Source organism: Bufo gargarizans, chromosome 10, assembly GCF_014858855.1.
Source record: "Bufo gargarizans isolate SCDJY-AF-19 chromosome 10, ASM1485885v1, whole genome shotgun sequence".
Classification (NCBI taxonomy): domain Eukaryota; kingdom Metazoa; phylum Chordata; class Amphibia; order Anura; family Bufonidae; genus Bufo; species Bufo gargarizans.
In genome coordinates, this window is record NC_058089.1 from 23,651,951 (window position 1) to 23,673,492 (window position 21,542).

At 43.5% G+C, this 21,542-nt stretch overlaps 1 protein-coding gene across 2 annotated transcripts; it reads left to right on the forward strand.

Moving 5' to 3' along the window:
- Positions 1-231: 231 nt before the first annotated feature.
- On the forward strand, positions 232-12,052 carry SIRT3 (sirtuin 3). 2 transcript variants are annotated; one of them, XM_044269811.1, is made up of 8 exons: positions 232-348; positions 1,875-1,977; positions 3,448-3,588; positions 4,859-5,091; positions 8,962-9,062; positions 9,768-9,929; positions 10,902-11,105; positions 11,223-12,052. In XM_044269811.1, the coding sequence occupies exons 3-8, from the start codon at positions 3,542-3,544 to the stop codon at positions 11,256-11,258; spliced, it is 783 nt and encodes a 260-aa protein (XP_044125746.1). In that variant the 5' UTR covers positions 232-348; positions 1,875-1,977; positions 3,448-3,541; the 3' UTR covers positions 11,259-12,052. The 2 variants fall into 2 exon arrangements, with proteins under 2 accessions (XP_044125746.1, XP_044125745.1); XM_044269810.1 differs by having other exon boundaries at positions 234-516.
- Positions 12,053-21,542: the final 9,490 nt, after the last annotated feature.

Here is a 21,542-nt window from a genome sequence, read left to right on the forward strand (position 1 = left end):
TAAGCCAGTTCTACTTTACACCAGTTTTGATCAATCTCCTCCACATTTATGTTGGCTTGACAGACGTGCCCAGGAGCTATGGCAGCTGTCTGTCTGGTTGTTTTCTTCCAGCAGCACAGAGGTTAAACGAGGCAGCCTGCCGTCAAGGTTAGAGCTGCCAGAGGACACGCCCACCAGACTGACTGGACTGGGAGCTTATTGGGGTGTGTACACAAGGAGGAGGACCCGGGCGGCTGACACACCACAACCCAGAATAGGAAGCATGCAGAGCACAGAACATGTACCAACTCCATGCATAGGTGTCCCCCGCAGTGGCTGATGCCTGTCACCTGCTAGGCACCGTTATATGTACGTATATTCACAGCAAGCAGCTATAGGGCTCTATTTTACAGTAATATACACAGTTTAGGGTATAGTGCACAGTCTCGGGGTGAGATAACATGGCTCTGCTGTGTGTTTCCTACCAATCGTCCATTAAGAAGATGGTTCTGGTGGCATCATCGCAACTACAGAGAGGTAAGGGCGATTCCCAGTATTCCTGAAGACAGCGGGGGGTTATTTATCACGCTCGTCTGTTTTTTAGAGTGCGATCAGATCGGTGTGGTGGTATTTATAAGGAGTCACACAGCAGGCGATGAATGAGGTGATGCATCTTTGTATTTGTCAGGGCGCAGGCGGATCTTGTGCAGTTAGGCTGCTCGTTGGTCGGCTCATGAATTAGGTGCAAAAGTGCAGCCAAAAAGTTGCATATTAGATATACGGTAAATAGTGTTGAGCGAACTTGTGTTTTAAGTTCAGCGTCTAAAGTTCAGTTTCGGGTAATCAAAGAATCGCGTTATGGATTCTAAATTCCGTTATGGTCCGTGGTAGCGGAATCCATAACGCGATTCTTCGATAACCTGAACTTTAGACGCCGAACTTAAAACACAAATTCGCTCAACACTAGATATAATGTTTTTATTTAATTTTTTTAACATCTAATATGCAACTTTTTATATATAATTTGAAATAAGATATAAAAAGTTTCATATTAGATATAAAAAGTTTCATATTACACATAAAAAAGTTGCATATTAGATATAAAAAGTTTCATATTAGATATAAAAAGGTTGCATATTAGATATAAAAAGTTTCATATTAGATATAAAAAAGTTGCATATTAGATATAAAAAGTTTCATATTAGATATAAAAAAGTTGCATATTGGACATAAAAAAGTTGCATATTAGATATAAAAAGGTTTCATATTAGATATAAAAAGGTTGCATATTGGACATAAAAAGTTGCATATTAGATATAAAAAGTTGCATATGGACATAAAAAAGTTGCATATTAGATATAAAAAGTTGCATATGGACATAAAAAGTTGCAAATTAGATATAAAAAGTTGCAGTTGTATTTCAAGAGTCGCATATTACCAGTATATAAAAAAAGGCATAGTTATATGCGTGTGTTTGTGAAAAGGCGCACATCTACCTGCCAATTTTAATAAAGTTGGCGCCCGGCCTAACACAAAGCAGACGCATAGGAATACCCCATCCCTTGAGTGGAGTAAAAAAATGTGAATGTTTTTGCTCCTAATGCATGTGTAAAAGGCACCTACATAAATAGGCCATAAGAAAATCGGGGAAAAAATGCCACCAGAATTCATCTAAAACTGAAAATTGATTAAAAAAAAAGATGCAAATGCCTCCAAAACACTCTTACTTTCATTAGTAAATGCGCCTAAAAAAACTAGACAGTGTAAAATAGAAAAAAATAGACTAAAATAGGTGCAAAGCACTATAATAAATGACCCCCAGCCTGTTACAGAGACCAGCCAGGTCCTTAGGTTGTTACTTCAGCACCGTTTTAATCTTTAACTTTTTCATTTAGTGCGAAGGATCCATGACAGCCCATTCCAGCTGCCGTCACATACTAGTGGGCACAGAACATCGCTGCTCAATGGATGCAAATCTAGACTTCAATCACGCCCAAGGCAAGTAGCATGTACTGTAATATTCCATCAATCCAGATGCTGGATTATCAAATGTTCTGGATTATCGAATACAAAACTTACTTGGAAGGGGGGGGAGGTCCATATCTTAAAGGGTCCAGAAGTAAGATCTTAATCGCCATAAAAAAACTAGGGTGCCCATATTTTGGTTTTCAAAAAAGCAGACACGTCCATGTCCGTTATGAATGACTGAGATGGGATTAGGCTAATTTCACACTAGTGTTAGATATCTGGATCCGGCACTGCCAGACGCTACCTGATACCCACCCACGGCCCTGTTAACTATAATGGGGACCAGGGGAGGTACAAACATGCCGAGAATTGGCAGGACTGGCTGATTCTAGGCATATTTGCCAGGTTGTGGCCGAATCTCCACCGGTCTCCATTATAGTTAATCGGTCCGGACGGCAATGCCAGAATGCAACCTGCTGGATCTAGAAGTGCTAACCTTACTCCTGTAAAGGGGCTGTCTGGGATTTTGATATTGATGGCCTAACCTCAGAATGATTCATCAATATCTTATTGGTGAGGGTCTGACCCCCGATACCCCTGCTGATGAGCTGTTTGAAGAGATAGCGGCACCCTGGTGAGCGCTGCAGCTTGCTAAGCACAGCACTATTCATTGAATAGCGGCTGTGCTCGCTATTGCAGCTCAGCCCCATTCACTTGGAAGGGACTGAGCTGTGCCTAGGTCATGTGACTGATAAACGTAATGTCACTGGCCTAAAAGGAGGGTGCAGCGCTTATGGAGCTCCACAACCTCTTCAAACATCTGATCATCAGGATGGGAGCCGAACCCCCCGCCAATTTAATATTGATGACCTATCCTTAGGGCACATCTGTTGCCCTCCATCGGCAAGACATTCAAATCTACAACAGTTTCTGGCATAAATGATACTAAAGTCAGAGGGCTTGGGCTCCCCCCCACCCCATTTCTATCCACTTTAGAAAAGGGTTGAGAAACATAAAAAGTTGCAAATTAAGTCTCAAACTTGCGACTTTGGCGTCAAAGCTTTGATAAATTTCCCTTGATACTTACAAAGGTTATCCCATGATTGATGTAAAAATGAAAATCAGACATCATATAATACACGACAATCTCTTTCTAACAAAGCTAGAACCAGCCCTGTACCTCACATGGATCCAGAGATCTCCACATTCATTGTGCTGCTAGATTTATATCAAGCTGACCACCCAGGGGAGTGTCTATTCTGCTGCAGCTAAGGGGGCGTGTCCATGCGCTCCCTATCACAGCTAAGGGGGCGTGTCCATGCTCTCCCAATCACAACTCAGCAGGCAGTTGGATGAAAGTGAGCATGTGCGGCCATCTCAGTGAGCAGGTCAAAGAAATAAGAAAAAGCAAACAGCAGGTGGTGCTATACAAATACGGAATGTATATTATGTGAAGTGTATATTTTACCAGAATTAATTTCAGTCTGTGCTTTCTCACAGCTGGGTGCGAGCTCACAGCACAAAGAGCAGCTCTCTGTCCATCACTGATGTGGCCGAGAAAATAAAGGAGGGCTTTTACAGCCGTATATTAGTCATGGCTGGCGCTGGTATCAGTACGGACAGTGGGATTCCAGATTTCAGGTAAATATAAGAAAATATGGAGCCTGGTGCGAGTTTGATATAGACATAAGATTCTGATCCTCCTAGGGAATGGGAAACCGCACCCTGTGCTACATAGTGAGGGGACATTATCAAGCTCCTCTTGAGCAGAAATTTAAAAATTTTTGATGGTTTTCACCACTCTAGGAGCTCAGATGTCAGTTTCTAGCGCATGGACCTCCTGAGCTGTGCCAAAATTATTAAAGGGGTTATCCCCTGATCAATGTAATACATGAAAATCAGATATCAGATAATACATGACAAAGTTAGAACCAGCCCTGTACCTCACATGGATCCAGAGATCTCCCCATTCATTGCTCTGCTAGTTTTATATCAAGCTGGCAGCTCAGGTGGCGTGCACTTTTTCAGGGGGTGTGGCCTTTCTGCTACAACTTTCACCCTATAACTTCACAGCTTCTAACAGGAAGTGGGGCTGCTGACAGTTGAAGGATGGAACTGAGCATGTGGATCCAATTCAGTGAGATGGGCAGACAGCAGGTGGCGCTATACAGATTGATGTTCTTGAATAAATATGACTATAATAAATAAATAAATAAAAAAATGTAATCTATAAATATATTACACATGTGGTTGTTTAGATCATTGATAGCTTGTAGATGACCTATAGTGGGTCTAACTGACCTTTTATCTATCTCCTTTGTTCCCGTCTTGCTCCAGGTCTCCTACTAGTGGACTGTACAGTAAATTTCAGGATTATTCCCTCCCATACCCTGAAGCTATATTTGATCCAATTCAGTGAGATGGGCAGAGAAATTAGAAAAATAACAGACAGCAGGTGGCGCTATACAGATTGATGTTCTTGAATAAATATGACTATAATAAATAAATAAATAAATAAAAAATTTGAATCACATGGAATTACAAAAGTATTCAGATCCAGGTAGTTCTTTGAAAACTGTTAAAATATATTTGGTGGGACAACGCCTTTAAGATAGAAAAAATAAAGTAGAACAGCACTACCTTCTGAGTTGTCTCAGTGAGTCCATTCAGTGGCGGTGCCTGTGGTGTCGGATCCCAGGATGCAGAAATAGAAGGAAAAACCGTGGCACTCCAACTTCTCAAATCAAGTCCGTGTTTATTCTTCACCCAGCGTGCAAGGTTTCGACTTGATAAAGACTCAGCGGAGTCGAAACGTTGCACACATGTGGTTGTTTAGATCATTGATAGCTTATAGATGACCTATAGTGGATCTAACTGACCTTTTATCTCCTTGGTTCCCGTCTTGCTCCAGGTCTCCTACTAGTGGACTGTACAGTAAATTGCAGGATTATTCCCTCCCATACCCTGAAGCTATATTTGATCTAAGCTACTTTTTACATGAACCCAGTCCCTTTTTACGCCTTTCCCAAGAGCTGCTCCCAGGGCGTCATCCTCCCAATTCAGCGCATTACTTTCTACGCCTTCTCCATGACAAAGGAATATTGCTACGTCTCTACACGCAGAACATTGATGGACTGGAGAGAGGTGAGGTGGTTTCGGATCCTTACAACGCATGAATTTAGCATCGGCGTTTTATTACCAAGAGCTCCATGTTCTGTTTTTTTTTTAAGAGAAACAAGAAAGACAAAAAATGCCATCTAATGAACAAAAGCATCAGGAACAAAAAAAACTTTCATGTCCTACGTTTCATATTTTTCATGGGATAACATCTAAAGCTGGTATTTTTACAGCAAAAAAAAAAAAAAAAACACACACCGAAACCTGCCAGTGCAAAAAGCCATTGAAAATGAAAAAAGTGCAAAAAAAAAAAAAAGGCCACAAAAAACCTAGGTGTGAAAGCACTCTAAGGCCCCCTGCACACGGCCGTGTTTCACAGCCGTGTGCGGGCCGTGGAACCGCGGCCTGGATCCCTCCTAAAAAGCAGGAGCGCACGGCGTCACTTGTTGCTATGACGCCGTGCGCTCCCTGCTGCCGCCGCAATACAGTAATACACTGGTATGATCTATACCAGTGTATTACTGTACTGTGCCGGCAGCAGGGAGCGCACGGCGTCATAGCAACCAGTGACGCCGTGCGCTCCTGCTCTCAGGAGGGATCCAGGCCGCGGTTCCACGGCCCGCACACGGCTGTGAAACACGGCCGTGTGCAGGGGGCCTTAAAGTGACTTGGAAAACTGGGTTTACGCTTTGTCTTTTTGTGACAACATTGCATCTTGTTTTGCATTAATACTCAAGGGGGAAGATTTACGATGACGGGAATCTTTAAAGGTGTCGTCCGAGTTGTATAACAACTCGGGCAACCCCTGTAAATGTCCTAAAATAACAAATGAATGGATACTCACCTGGTTTCTCTGCCCTTCGAGCAGTGTGCTCCAGTCCTCCTGCTGCTGCATCATCTTCTTGAAAGCGGCATTGATGTTCGGCGCACAAGTCACAGCTGCAACCAATTGTTGGCCTCAGCCGTGTATGGGACGTCTCTGGTGAAGCCAAAGATTGGCTGCAGCAGTGACCTGTCTGCACAGAACATCACCGCTGCAGCCAGAAAATGCAAAAGGCTGGAGCACAGCCAGGAAGAAGCAGAGGAGGTGAGTCTTCATTTATTTGTTATGTTAGGCGGTTTACAGGGGTTGCCTGAGTTTTTGTTTAACTCGGACAACCCCCATTAACACTTAGGATACCAAGGTTTTGTTTTCATTTTTCTTCCCTATCTTCCTGGAGCCATAATTTTTTTATTTTACCGTTCACATATCCATATAAGGGCTTGTTGTTTTTTTGTGGGACAGATTGTACTTTCTAATGCCACCATTTAATATGGCATAAAATGTATTTTTACGGTTTTTGTCTCTACGGCGTTCCCTTTGTGGCAAAACTGACCTGCGCCCTTTATTCTCTGGGTCAGTATGATTAGAACGATACCACATATGTGTAGGTTTTATATGTCTAAATACTGTAATACATACTATAGTTATGTCTACTGAGCTGTGTGGGGGCAAATTTTTTGCGGGACGATCTGTAGTTTTTATTGATACCATTTTGGAGTGTGTGTGACTTTTTAATCACATTTTATTAAATTTTTGGGGTAAGAGAAGCAATGAAAAATAATGGCGAATCGGCCATATTAATCCTTTTTTCCGTTATGCCATTAGCCGTATTGGAAAAATATTTTAATAGCACGGGTGTTTTCGGACACGGTGATGCCCATGATGTTTATATTCTTTATTATTTATGTATTTATTTTTTTATTCTAAGGGGGGTGATTTACATTTTTAGATTTTTTGTAATTTTTATATACAGTCAGGTCCATAAAAATTGGGAAATCGACACAATTCTAATATTTTTGGCTCTATAAACCACCACAATGGATTTGAAATGAAACAAACAAGATGTGCTTTAACTGCAGACTGTCAGCTTTAATTTGAGGGTATTTACATCCAAATCAGGTGAACGGTGTAGAAATTACAACAGTTTGCATCTGTGCCTCCCACTTGTTAAGGAACCAAAAGTAATGGGACAGAATACTAATCATAAAGCAAACTTTCACTTTTTAATACTTGGTTGCAAATCCTTTGCAGTCAATTACAACCTGAAGTCTGGAACGCATAGACATCACCAGACGCTGGGTTTCATCCCTGGTGATGTTCTGCCAGGCCTCTACTGCAACTGTCTTCAGTTCCTGCTTGTTCTTGGGGCATTTTCCCTTCAGTTTTGTCTTCAGCAAGTGAAATGCAGCTCAATCGGATTCAGGTCCAGGGATAGACTTGGCCATTGCATAACATTCCACTTCTTTCCCTTAAAAAAACTCTTTGGTTGCTTTTGCAGTATGCTTTGGGTCATTGTCCATCTGCACTGTGAAGCGCCGACCAATGAGTTCTGAAGCATTTGGCTGAATATGAGCAGATAATATTGTCCGAAACACTTCAGAATTCATCCTGCTGCTTTTGTCAGCAGTCACATCATGAAAATAAATACAAGGGAACCAGTTCCATTGGCAGCCATACATGCCCACGCCATGACACTACCACCACCATGCTTCACTGATGGTGGTATGCTTAGGATCATGAGCAGTTCCTTTCCTTCTCCATACTCTTCTCTTCCCATCACTCTGGTACAAGTTGATCTTGGTCTCATCTGTCCATAGGATGTTGTTCCAAAACTGTGAAGGCTTTTTTAGATGTCGTTTGGCAAACTGTAATCTGGCCTTCCTGTTTTTGAGGCTCACCAATGGTTTACATCTTGTGGTGAACCCTCTGTATTCACTCTGGTGAAGTCTTCTCCTGATTGTTGACTTTGACACACATACACCTACCTCCTGGAGAGTGTTCTTGATCTGGCCAACTGTTGTGAAGGGTGTTTTCTTCATCAGGGAAAGAATTCTTCGGTCATCCACCACAGTTGTTTCCCGTGGTCTTCCGGGTCTTTTGGTGTTTCTGTTCTCACCGGTGCGTTCCTTCTTTTTAAGAATGTTCCAAACAGTTGTTTTGGCCACGGCCTAATGTTTTTCTATCTCTCTGATTGGTTTGTTTTGTTTTTTCAGCCTAATGATGGATTGCTTCACTGATAGTGACAGCTCTTTGGATCTCATCTTGAGAGTTGACAGCAACATATTCCAAATGCAAATAGCAGACTGGAAAAGAACTCTGGACCTTTTATCTGCTCATTGTAATTGGGATAATGAGGGAATAACACACACCTGGCCATGGAACAGCTGAGAAGCCAATTGGCCCATTACTTTTGGTCCCTTAACAAGTGGGAGGCACATATGCAAACTGTTGTCATTCCTACACCGTTCACCTGATTTGGATGTAAATACCCTCAAATTAAAGCTGACAGTCTGCAGTTAAAGCACATCTTGGTTGTTTTATTTCAAATCCATTGTGGTGGTGTATAGAGCCAAAAATGTTAGAATTGTGTCGATGTCCCAATATTTATGGACCTGGCTATATATATATATATATATATATAAAATATAATTTTTTTAAAAACATTTTTCACAATTTTTTTTTTTTATATGCAATATTACCACACTCCACACATAGGAGCATGGCAATATGTGAACTGCTGATTTCTTATATTGGTCTGCCACCTGCTGGCCAACGTAGGAATCTTCACAGAGACCCAGCGTATTAAAGTAAATTGCTGGCATCCCCTCTGGTCGGACGGGGAATCCGGTAATAAGCTGGAAGTGTGCATTTCTGGGTTATTCACTGTTTAGATGCCGTGATCACACTTGATCATGGTATCTAAAAGTTTAAAAAATTTAAAACACAATCTATATTATCACAATGTTTCTGGGTTGAAGGACTCTTGTCAGTTCTCTACATGTCAATGGATTTTTACAAAATGTCAGCCTCAATGGTTATGGATTATACTCTTATCTTAGGTTTTGGTTTTTCAGCTGCCGGCATTCCTGCTGAGAAGTTGGTAGAAGCCCATGGCACATTTGCCTCATCCACGTGTACCATGTGCCTTAAAGAGTACCCTGGAGAAACCTTCTGTGTAAGTGGTCAATGATGAAGGGGTTGACAATGCGCATTTTTGGATGTTATGGGGGAGATTGATCAAAACTGGTGTAAAGGAAAACTGGCTTAGTTGCCCACAGCAACCAAATCTCCTTCTTTGTCTTTACTGGTTCACATCACATTATGACATTTTTATTGTTTTTTATTTGTAGTGTTGAGCGAATCAAAGTTAACGAAGTGGAATTCTTTGTGAATTTCAGGAAACATTCAATTCACCACGAAATCGGTGCTTCGTGATAATGAATAAATTTTTCTTAAAATGGCGGTTAAAAAAAATAATACTCACCTCATCCATTTGTTTGCGGAAAGGCTGTCGATGAGGCTTGATGTCATCAATGATGACATCATCAATTCAGCGCAAGAGAGATTTGGTGCATTTTCTTTCATCAAGATGGCCACAATGGCGTCTCCGCCATCGAATAGAGGAGGTGAGTTTTTTTTTTTGTTTTTTTACCCCTGAAAGGCCTAAATGTGACTCTCAGATGCCACGATCAGCATTGAACATGGCATCTGAGGCGTTCCATGACGGGGGGGGGGCTACCTACAATGAAATGCAATTCGTGATTAAATACTTTGTAATGAATCTAATTTCTTGTCAAAGTTTGGCGAAGCAGCTGAATTGAATTTTTGAAAACTTTGCTCATCACTAATTATTTTATGTATTTATTTTGCATTTTTATAGGACGCTGTAACAAAGTCTCAAGTTCCTCACTGTTCAGCTTGTGGCGGTCTTATCAAACCCGACATCGTATTTTTTGGAGAGCAGCTACCTGCCCGTTTCTTTCTCCACCTGACTGATTTTCCCAGGGCGGATCTCCTGTTTGTCATGGGCACCTCACTTGAGGTTATATAGACAAAATAGAAAGTATAATAACTAATCCTGCTACACTTCTAGTACAATTCTGTACAGCATACCTTATGGCATATTTCCAAGTTTCGTGTTCACAGGGTTGTCTGGCTTAAAAAACACACAAAAAAAAAAGAAAGCTCAGAATGGTGTAAAATAAGTCCTAATCGCCCTGCTCCCTCCTCCTGTCTCCACTTCCTGGAAAATACACAGGAAAAACCCTCTTGGCCAATCATTTGGCGAGGTGAGTCAACGCTGCAGGAAGTAGAGCCGTGTGGGGGACCAGGACGATTGGTAAATTGAGTATGACGTAGTAACAGACACCCTGATTATAGCATTGTGTCACTTACTTGTTTTCTTGCAGTAGTTTTTATTAAATCACGCTTAAATGGGTTGTCTAACTTTAGTAAGTAAAATAAAATGACCCCTTGGTGCAAAAAACAGAGGAACACGACGTGATAAGGTGGATCTTCTTGTTTATTCAGAGTAGTAAAAACAACGCGTTTTGGGGGCAGACAACCTCCTTCATCGGGTTACAGTTGCCCACTTCAGCAAATGGCATTTATTATGTGGCGCTTTTTCCTATAGTATGCAGGCACGACCACTGATGGTGGTCTTGACCCCTGGAAACAAGCAGTGTATAATGTGATGGAAAAATTTATCAAGTCAGCAAAGGGGGCAATATGGAGAATCACAAAACATTAGTTAGTGCCTTGTAGTAACTTTCTCTACATGATAATTTCCATTTGCTGAAGTGAGACGACCCCTTTAATTAGGTGCAGCAGAAGCCAATCATGAAGTCCTCACATTCATGTCTGGGCTCTTGCACCCACTGGCAGCTGATTGGTCACTCAGAGAAGAATGACCCTGGTGACCGGTTCCCTTTAATGGAAGATCAGACCGTTAAGGTCTACTTTGAAACATATTATCATCATGTATGTAATATGTAATATATATATGATTTTGTAGGTGGAACCATTTGCCAGTCTGGTGTACGCAGTTCGTAGCTCTACACCACGAGTCCTTATCAATCGTGACCCTGTGGGACCTTTTCTGGACAAATCAGATGGGCTCAATGTGATGGAGCTAGGAGATGTCACCAGTGGGGTGAAGCGCCTTGTGCATCTACTGGGTTGGGAACGTGAACTGGAAGAACTCGAAAAAAATACCAAGGTATGTAAAAATAATAAAAAAAATTAATCTGATAATAATACACAATACTGATACCAACGTCAACAGCCACAAACCGTTCACACATTATATTATACTGGCGTCTTCTTTTCATTTCAGAACTTTGATAACACAACTGAAGACCTTCATCCCTGACCTCGGCATGAATCTGAGACCAGCCTGCTGGAGATGAGATACACCATGACATGTCCAGACGTATTTGTAGGGTTCAAATATATAAAGTCACAAAGAGAGGAAAGGAGTTTAAGCCACAGACATTGTTTTCTTCCTGGTGCCTGAGGGGGCCCAAGGGCCACCATTATTATAAATAGGACTTGGTAGGTGGGGGCCCTATTAAAGATTTTTCATTTTCACACAGGAGCTTTAAAGGTGTTTTCCAGTTTGCATCATTTCTGACAATAGCAGTAACTTTGTAATGTATTTCTTATACAGTTATTACTGCTATCCCCCGTTCTGGGCTGTGGTCACATGACCATGTCCATGCAGCTCTTTCTTATTTCCTGTGATGTCCTATCCATGGGCGTGCAGTGATAGGGGAGTGTTTATGAAAATAGATTGGTGGGAGGAGCTATAAACTAGCTGCACATTGTTAGGGGCACTGCAGTGATAGGGAGTGTCTATGTAACTAGCTGGTGGGAGGAGCTATAAACTAGCTGCACATTGTTAGGGGCACTGCAGTGATAGGGAGTGTCTATGTAACTAGCTGGTGGGAGGAGCTATAAACTAGCTGGGCGTTGTTAGGGGCGGTGCTGGAGCCGTGGCAGAGAAAGGAGAAGTGCATCATGGGTTTGGTTGGATACAGCAACAGGAAATGCTACATATGGGATGGAAACAAACCAGAGTAAATTGTTTACATGTTCAAAGGTCTGGAAAGCTCAAATTGTAAAAAAAAAAAAAAAAAGCCGGAAAAGATGTACAAGAAACTACATGATCAGATCCGTTAAAACCCACAATAATACTAGAGAATCCCTTTAAATAACGCCTCTGTGCTTGTGACAATATACTGTGACTCAATGGTGGATGCTGTAACTTCTACCTCAAAGGTATGTTTTAAATGTAAAAAGCACAAATGCACTTTTTACAATAAAGTTGTGGATTCCTTAGTATTTTATGACTCTGTTATTGTTGGAATAATGCTCATTTTCTTATCCGTCTCATTGGGGGACACAGGCCTTGACCATGGGTATAGCTGCTGCCGCTAGGAGGCGGACACTAAGCACACAATGTAAGCTCCTCCCTCTTCAGCTATACCCTTCCTACAGGGACCAGGCTAAATCAGTTTTAGCTTAGTGTCACAACTCGCGGCTCTGTCATGTCGGTCGCCCTTCCTGATCCTCCATCAGGATAAGGTGGTCCTTCGCCCTGTGCCCACCTTCCTGCCGAAGGTGGTGTCGGCATTCCATCTAAATGAGGAGATTATTCTCCCTTCATTTTGACCGGACCTGTCTCATCCTCGGGATTTGGTTCGAGCCGTTCAGATATATCTGTCCCAGACGGCATCTTTCCGGCGAACGGATTCCCTGTTTGTGATTCCAGTCAGGCTGAGACGAGGGCTGGCAGTGTCGAAGACCTCCATTTCCAGATGGATTCATTTGGCTATTGTGTAAGTGTACCGCGTTAAGGACCGGGCCCCGCCCTTCCGGTTGACTGCTCATTCGGCTCGGGCAGTGGGGGCCTCTTGGGCGGTGCATCATCGGGCTTCGGCCCTCCTTGTGTGTAAGGCGGCTAATTGGTCGTCTTTGCATACTTTTCCCAAGTTTTATAGAGTGCTCACCGTTGCGTCTGCTGATGCGTCTGTGGGGCGTGGAGTTTTGCAGACGGCGGTTCTCTGATTGACGGGTAGGTTGCTTGTTATGCCCACCCTTGGGGACTGCTCTATAACGTCCCATGGTCAAAGCCTGTGTCCCCCAATGAGACGGATAAGAAAGCTAGATTTTTGTACTTACCATAAAATCTGTTTCACTTCTGTTCACTGGGGGACACAGCTCCCACCCATTCTTTTGTTTAAGGGCCTTTTTGGGCCTGTGTGGTTCTGGGTTTGTACATAGTGTGATTTTCTTGTGTCTGGCTTCTCCTACTGATTTAGCTTAGTCCCTGTAGGAAGGGTATAGCTGAAGAGGGAGGAGCTTACACTTAGACACTAAGATAAAACTGATTAGCTTGGTCCCTGCAGAAAGGGTATAGAGGAGCTTACACTTTGTGTTCTCAGTGTCCGCCTCCTAGCGGCAACAGCTATACCCATGGTTAATGCCTGTGTCCCCCAATGAACGGAAGAGAAACAGATTTTGCGGTAAGTACAAAAGTCTAGTTATTCTGCTTATTGCAACAACTACATCATGTGATTGCCTGTTTCCAGACAGTGTTATGTTGTTAATAAAGTACTGCTAAAAAGAAAAGGCAGGAAGGGGCGGAGCCTTGCTGCACATGTACAGACAGAGAGAGCTGAGAGAGAAGAAAGCCAGAAGCAGATGTGCTGAGATTCTGAACTTTCTGAAAGTTATATTTAGGGTTGAGTGAATCTAAGTATCCGAGGTGGACTTCAATCCAGATTTCAGGGAAAATTTAATTCGCCGTAAAGCTGGAATCCCTCATGCTTCATGGTAACGTATCGATTTTTCATGAAAAAAAACTATTCACTTTATCCATTTGAGCTCAGAGAGGCCATCCTGAATGAAGATCCCGCGCGAAATCTCATGCACAGTGACGTATGATGGTACCACACCTGCCACCGCGATGACGTCATCACCAAAAGATGCAAGATTTCACGCGGGATCTTCAATCAAGATGGCCGCGGCGGCCTCTTTGCAGTCAAATGGATAAGGTATTATTTTTTTTTGAACTGATTAACCCCTGAAAGCCCTCATTTTTTTTATCTCAGATGCCATGATCATTGATGCATGCAGCATCAGACTGGTTCAATGACTGGGAGCGGTTTTGCCGTTTCCCATCATTGCGTCTGCTACTTACCAAGAAATGCGCTTTGTGACGAAGTAATTCATCACGAAGCGAATTTCTTTGTGAAATTCTGCATAACAGCCAAATCAAATTTTTGTAAACTTTGCTCAACACTAGTGATATTCATATGTTTTGCTGTTATTTCTGAATAAAACCCTGTTGTTCCTCGTGCTGCACCTGAAGGGGTTCGCGGGGCTTTTAATATTCTAATATTTAATATCCTCAGAATATCAGATCAGCGGGGTCTGACACCCGGCACCCCCGCTGATAAGCTGTTCCCATCTCTCTTCCTTCTCACCATAGACACAGCAGCAGCGAGCAGGGAAAGAAACAGGAGACGGCACATGTGCACTGCGCACTGCGCACTCCTTCCCTTCATACAGCTGATCGGTGGGGGTCCCGGGCGTCGGACCCCACCGATCTGATATTGATGACTTATCCCGAGGATAGGTCATCAATATTAAAAGCCTCGAGAACCCCTTTAATCCACTGCCAACAGTTATTTATAATATAATTATATAGCTTGGTCCGTTCGATTACCAGTAATTATATTTGATTGTATTTGGCTACCTTCGTTAGATTAATAGACAGTGAATGGAGTGGTAGTGTGCATGCTTTACCACTATTCCGGGTGTTTTTGCCAGGCTAACCCTTTGTCTATGCCAAACATCTTTTCAACTGGCATTCATCCCTGAAACCCCTGTGGTAATACTGTATACTGCTACACGTGATTGTTCTTGGTCAACAATACGATTTTCAGGTTCAATGTTTTTATATGTGTAGGGGTCGTAGCTCAAGGTGTGACGTCATCTTCATCTATGAGTTGTCTTTGATCCTGGTACAGCGCTGCTCCAGCCGTGATCCCACACAGGACAGTACCCACGAGACCCCAGCCACTGACATATTCATCGCTGAGCTATACCACAGAGCGCTTGCCAGTTCTTTGGGACTGAAGTATTGATGACCTATCCTAAGGATAGATCATCACAATCCGATTGGTAGGGGTCGACCCCTGCTGATCAGCTGTTGTGCTGTAGCTCCAGAAACAGACACCAGAACTACAAAGCTCCATCCGCTGGTAGTCGGACTCCCATCATTCTGATATTGATGATCTATACTAAGAATAGGTCATCAATGCTTTATTCCAGGAGAACCCAGAGGACTGACCTATTTTAGCTTTCAGGACGAAGCAAACTTAGTTTTTTTGATCGTCGCATTCCAAAAACCATTATTTTTAAAACTTTTTTTCATTGGCCTAGTTGTACGATGGCCTGCTATTTTTTGCAGCTTTTATTGGAACAATTTTGGGCTACATATATAATATATATATTTTTTTTTTTTTTTGAGGGGGGTGGATGGAAAAAAAACGTTTTATTTGCACCGTTTACCATGCAGTAATAATAGTATGATACCTTTATTCTTTGATAATGCAAGTTTTGGGGAGGAAGGCATCTACGGCGGGTGCACGCTGTCAGGCCTCATGCACACTACTGTATCCCTTTTGTGTCTGCAAATCTTAGATCCACAAAATACAGATGCGGTCCGTGTGCCGTCCATATTTTATTTGTGGACACATTGTTTTCAAAGCATCCGTGTTCCACATTTTGCGGACATGTTCTATCTTTTTGCGGAACGGACATACGGATGCAGAAAGCACAAGGATGATCCGTGTACTTTCTGCCTCCGTATGTCCATTCCGCAAAATGATAGGACATGTCAGACATTATCATGGCTGGCTGTCTTCATTCGAGTTAACAATCTTAATTTCCTATCAGTATGTCTTTGGAGTGTGGGAGGAAACTGAAGTACCGAGAGGAAACCCGCGCAAACTCAGGGAGGACATACAAACTCCATGCAGATGTTGTTCTTGGTCGGATCCAAACCTAGGACCTCAGTACTGCAAGGCACCAGTGCTCACCACTGAGCCACCCTGCTGCCCACAAGATTGGTATCTCGCCAAGCTCTCTATCTGCTTGTAATTATGCACTTAGAAACACTTTATGGCGCTATATGAGCACTACAAGGCACTATTTATTGCCTACTTACCAAAGTTTCATTTAGTAAAATAGGGCCATATAAGCTCCGCCCCTGTGAATGCCTTGACCCATCCAAGAACACCCACTTGTGGGAGTGGTTTGTATAAGCCTATCCCATTTTGGGCCCGGGACATTATGAATTTGCTGGGACTGTCTCTGAAAATCAGGGACAGTCCTGTCAAATTCAGGACAGTTGGCAACTATGAGGGTCATCTATTATTAGATATATGCCAATTTTTGGCGTATATCTGTTGCAGATTCGGTCACAAAGGGGATTTGCAGCTGAATATGCGACTTTTCCCCGTTCGCGCCAGGTCTAACAAAGCGGTGTTGTGTGGGAGGTGACAGGGGCCAGCTGGCTGTTTTAGGCCTCTTTCACACTTGGGTTGTCCGGATCCGGCGTGTACTCCACTTGCCGGAATTACACGCCGGATCTGGAAAAACGCAAGTGAACTGAAAGCATTTGAAGACGGATCCGTCTTACTATGGCAGCCTTAAAGTCCTGGTTGCCATAGTAGTAGTGGGGAGCGCGGGAGCGGCATACTTACCGTCCCTGTGGCTCCCGGAGCGCTCCAGAATGACGTCAGAGCGCCCCATGCGCATGGATGACGTGCCATGCGATCACGTGATCCATGCGCTTGGGGCGCCCTGACGTCACTCTGGAGCGCCCCGGGAGCCGCACGGACGGTAAGTATGCTGCTCCCCCTCTCCCCACTACACTTTACCATGGCTGCCAGGACTTTAGCATCCCGGCAGCCATGGTAACCATTCATAAAAAGCTAAACGTCGGATCCGGCAATGCGCCGAAACGACGTTTAGCTTAAGGCCGGATCCGGATCAATGCCTTTCAATGGGCATTAATTCTGGATCCGGCCTTGCGGCAAGTCTTCAGGATTTTCTCCGGCCAAAAAACTTTCCGGTCCGGAACTGAAGACATCCTGATGCATCCTGAACGGATTTCTCTCCATTCAGAATGCATTAGGATAAAACTGATCAGGATTCTTCCGGCATAGAGCCCCGACGACGGAACTCTATGCCGGAAGAAAAGAACGCAGGTGTGAAAGATTTGACGTAGATTTAGGTCAGCCGGCGCCTCTACATAGCTTAGGTGCATCATGCACCAGCGCAAAGGGGTATTAAGACTAGCGTCTAAAACGCAGGTCTTAATGGGGTTCTCCGGGAATTAAGAATATACTTAAATATTTATTTAGTATAAATATATTCCCATATACATTTCATTAGCTATAATGGTTCATTTTGTCTAGGAAGCAATCATTAGGAGAAACAAAATGGCCTCCGTCCTATTAGTTCACACAAAACCTGTCCTAATCACAAAGCAGGAAAAGTTACTTCAGAACAGTGAGGAAAGAGCTGCCTCTGGATCGCCAAAACCGGAGCGGGGTAGGGGTCTGCCTTTGTGTAAAGTCCTGTCTAAAGCCCACACTCCGGGAAGATATAAGTGAGGGACATGAACATGTGGAGTCACTGTGGGTAGAGATACATGGAGGCAAAAACAACAATAAAATACTAATAGGAGTTTACTATAAACCACATAATATACCAGAGTCCACAGAAAATCTGCTACTAAATGAGATAGACGAGGCAGGAGATCATAATGAGGTGGTTATTATGGGGGACTTCAACTACCCAGATATAGACTGGGAAACTGAAACTTGTATATCTCATAAAGGAAACAGGTTCTTGGCAATCACCAAAGACCATTACCTCTCCCAACTGGTTCAGGACCCGACTAGAGGGACGGCCATACTGGACATAGTATTAACCAATAGGCCTGACAGAGCAACAGACGTGCAGGTCGGGGGGCACCTGGGGAATAGTGGCCATAAAGTAATAACCTTCCAATTGTCATAAAGAGCGTTTCTTCAGGGAGGAACAAAAATACCAAACTTCAAAACAGCTAAATTTAGCCAACTAAGAGAGGCCATAGGCCTAACTGAGACAAAGTCCTCAAAAATAAAAATACATCCACAAAATGGGATATTTCTAAAAGCATCCTAAAATCTCATTGTGAGAGGTACATACCTAGGGCTGGCTCCAGGTTCATGTGGCCCCTTGGGCGATAAATCGCAGTGGGCCTCTTTGTGGCATTTTTTTACATACAGTATACAGTATAATGACCCCTAATGCCCACACACACAGTATAATAACCCCCAGTGGTACCTCACACAGTATAATAACCCCCAGTGGCCCCACACACAGTATAATGACCCCACAGTGGCCCTACATTCAGAATAATGACCCTAAGGCACTACCAATTAGAATAATGACCTCCAGTGGCCTCCACACTGGGGGTTATACTGTATGGAGGGGGCACTGGGGGTCATTGGGGATCATTATACTAATTGGGGGGCACTGTGGTCATTATACTGTATGAGGACCTCACTAGCTAGAACTGACTGGGCCCCACAGCAAATTTTTGTACGAACCCCCCCCCCCCCCTCCCAGTGGGTTCACATCACATCGCGCCTATATTAAACTGAATCTGTCACCTATTTTGAGCCTATAATACTGTTAACATAGCAATGTGCAATAAAGTACCTTCATTCCAACATGTGTCCTCTTTCTTTTATTCAACTTTTCATTCAGATGAAAAAGCGATTTTTCTGATATGCAAATGAAGTTTCAAGGTGCCCAGAGGGGCGTTATTACTCTGCTCTAGTGCCCCCCCCCCCCCTGCAGTGCCCAGCCCGCCTTTCTTCCAAGCCCAGCACGCCTTTTAAGAAATAAATGTCCTCCTACATCCTTGCCGAAATCCTGCGCAGGCGCAGTATCGCTGAGTGCCTGCGCCTGTACGATACTCCTGCTCCTGAGGGCAACAGCCTTAATAGTGTCACTGGGCATGCGCCTGCGCGGGATTTCGGAGGCCAAGAGAGGAGGAAGCAAGGACGGTGCAGTGAATAAATTTAATCATGTAGTGGAGGGGGAATGAATCTGAATGAAAAGTTGAATAAAAGAAAGAAGACACATCCTGGAATGAAGGTACTTTATTGCACATTGCTATGTTAACAGTTTTATAGGCTCAAAATAGGTGACAGATTCCCTTTAAGCGTATTTCTGACAAAGATTGTGGCACAAGGGTCCTTTGCGCCGCAATCTGCAACTTTTCCCCACTCATGCCAGGTCTAAAAAAGGTGGTGTGGGCAGGGAAGGGGATACAGTTATTGCCATACAGTTATTGGATAACGCCACCATACCGTGACTGGATACTTCCATACAGTGACCGGATAAAACCGCCATACATTAACTGGATAACAATGCTATGCAGTAACTGGATAGCACCACCATACAGTGACTGGATAAAAGGGTATATGTTCGGTGCAACTGTACTGGAGGCGAGTAGGAGTGGTTTAAGTGTTGCAGGTTGGTGCTGCCGGTTACGTCCGTGTTCACCTTTGGCGGGGGCCAGGCCGCCGTCTGGGTCAGTGTATGAAGTATGTATCCACTGGACTCTGGGGTCGAGGGGAGGGTGGACCATAGGCGCAAAACACAACCAGAGTTTGTTTCAAACCAATAGTTTTTTTAATTATTTTTGTTATTGTGAGTTTTGCGCCTATGGTCCACCCTCCACAGGAAAGCAATAGGAGATGGGAGGGTGGAACAGGAGCTCTGGATACATGAGGGAGGAAAGGAGACAGCAAGGGCGGCATGAGGATGAGATAGGACAGGATATGGGGGGCAGGGGCAGGTGTCATGGAGGCAAACTGCTTAATGAGGCAGTAAAACAACTAAATAGCATGAAGCTGCTGGTTTACAGCATCCAGCAGCAGCTTGAAGAGTTCCCTGACCTCCCCCTCCTGTCTCACAGAGAAAAGACAGCCACAGAGAAGAGACAGTCACAGTACAGACTCACTCACAGACTGTCTTCACACTGCTGCTCCAGCCCTGCGGTCTCTTCTCCTCAGGCAGCAGTCCTGTGTAGAGGGGGAGCGTGTCTATAGCTTGTAAAGCAAAATGTCCTGCTCTGCTGGAAAGAGTGAAGAGGGGGGGTGTCTGGAGCTCCGCAGCCCAGGAGCTTGTAAGGGGGACAGCAGCAGCCGGCTTCTGCATGCTGTTGATGCTCGCTTGTTCCATTCTGACGCTACAGCCCTGCTACTGCTCCTGGGCCCTTTCTGCCCTCAGGGCCCAAAGCAGTGGCTTCTACAGTGGGGCCCCCCCCAGGAGCAGTGGACCCCGGAACTTGCCCAGGTATGCTAGGTGCTGACGCCAGCCCTGTACATACCTTGTGGGAATAAAAGGTTAAAGAAAAAGAAAAATGTGCATAAATAGAACTGTAAAGAAAGCAATAAATGACAAAAAGAAAGCATTTAAATCACTAAAACAGGAGGGTAGCGGGGAAGCATTGAAAAACTATAGGAAAAAAATTGATTATGTAAAAAAAAAAAAAAAAAACAGCCAAACTGGAGACTGAGAGATTAATTGCCAAAGAGAGCAAAACTAACCCTAAAATGTTCTTCAATTATATAAATGGTAAAAAGTATAAATCTGAAGGTGTCGGCCCTCTACAGAGTAATGAGGGGGGAGTTGCACAGAGCGATGAGGAGAAAGCAAAGCTATTAAATATTTTTTTTCTCCACTGTATTCACTGAGGAAAATAAACTGTCAGATGAAATGCAGAATGTAAAAGTAAATTCCCCATTAAAGGTGCCCTGTCTGACCCAGGAAGAAGTACAGCGGCGTCTTAAAAACTAGACAAATCGCCAGGACCAGAAGGCATACACCCCCGTATCCTAAGAGAATTAAGTAATGTCATAGCCAGACCCTTATTTCTGACATTTAAGGACTCTATACTGACCAGGAGTGGTGCCAATATTCAAAAAGGGTCCAAAAACAGAGCCTGGAAACTATAGGCCGGTAAGTTTAACATCAGTCGTGGGTAAACTGTTTGAAGGTTTTCTAAGAGATGCTATCTTGGAGTACCTAAATGGAAATAAGCAAATAACGCCATATCAGCATGGCTTCCTGAGGGATCGGTCATGTCAGACTAATTTAATCAGTTTCTATGAGGAGGTGAGTTCTAGACTTGACAGCGGCGAATCAATGGATGTCGTGTATCTGGACTTCTCCAAAGCTTTTGACACTGTACCACATAAAAGGTTAGTATATAAAATGAGAATGCTCGGACTGGGAGAAAACGTCTGCATGTGGGTAAGTAACTGGCTCAGTGATAGAAAACAGAGGGTGGTTATTAACAGTACACACTCAGATTGGGTCACTGTCACTAGTGGGGTACCTCAGGGGTCAGTATTGGGCCCTATTCTCTTCAATATATTTATTAATGATCTTGTAGAAGGCTTGCATAGTAAAATATCAATTTTTGCAGATGACACTAAACTGTGTAAAGTAATTTACACTGAAGAGGACAGTATACTGCTACAGAGGGATCTGGATAGACTGGAGGCTTGGGCAG

Bases quoted from the DNA above. Each gene is read 5' to 3' on its own strand.
- SIRT3 (XM_044269810.1), top strand. From the start codon at position 441: ATGGCTCTGCTGTGTGTTTCCTACCAATCGTCCATTAAGAAGATGGTT. The intron at 517-1,874 runs GTAAGGGCGATT...TTTTTCATTTAG, and splicing joins ATCATCGCAACTACAGAGAG to TGCGAAGGATCCATGACAGC. The intron at 9,930-10,901 runs GTTATATAGACA...ATGATTTTGTAG, and splicing joins TCATGGGCACCTCACTTGAG to GTGGAACCATTTGCCAGTCT.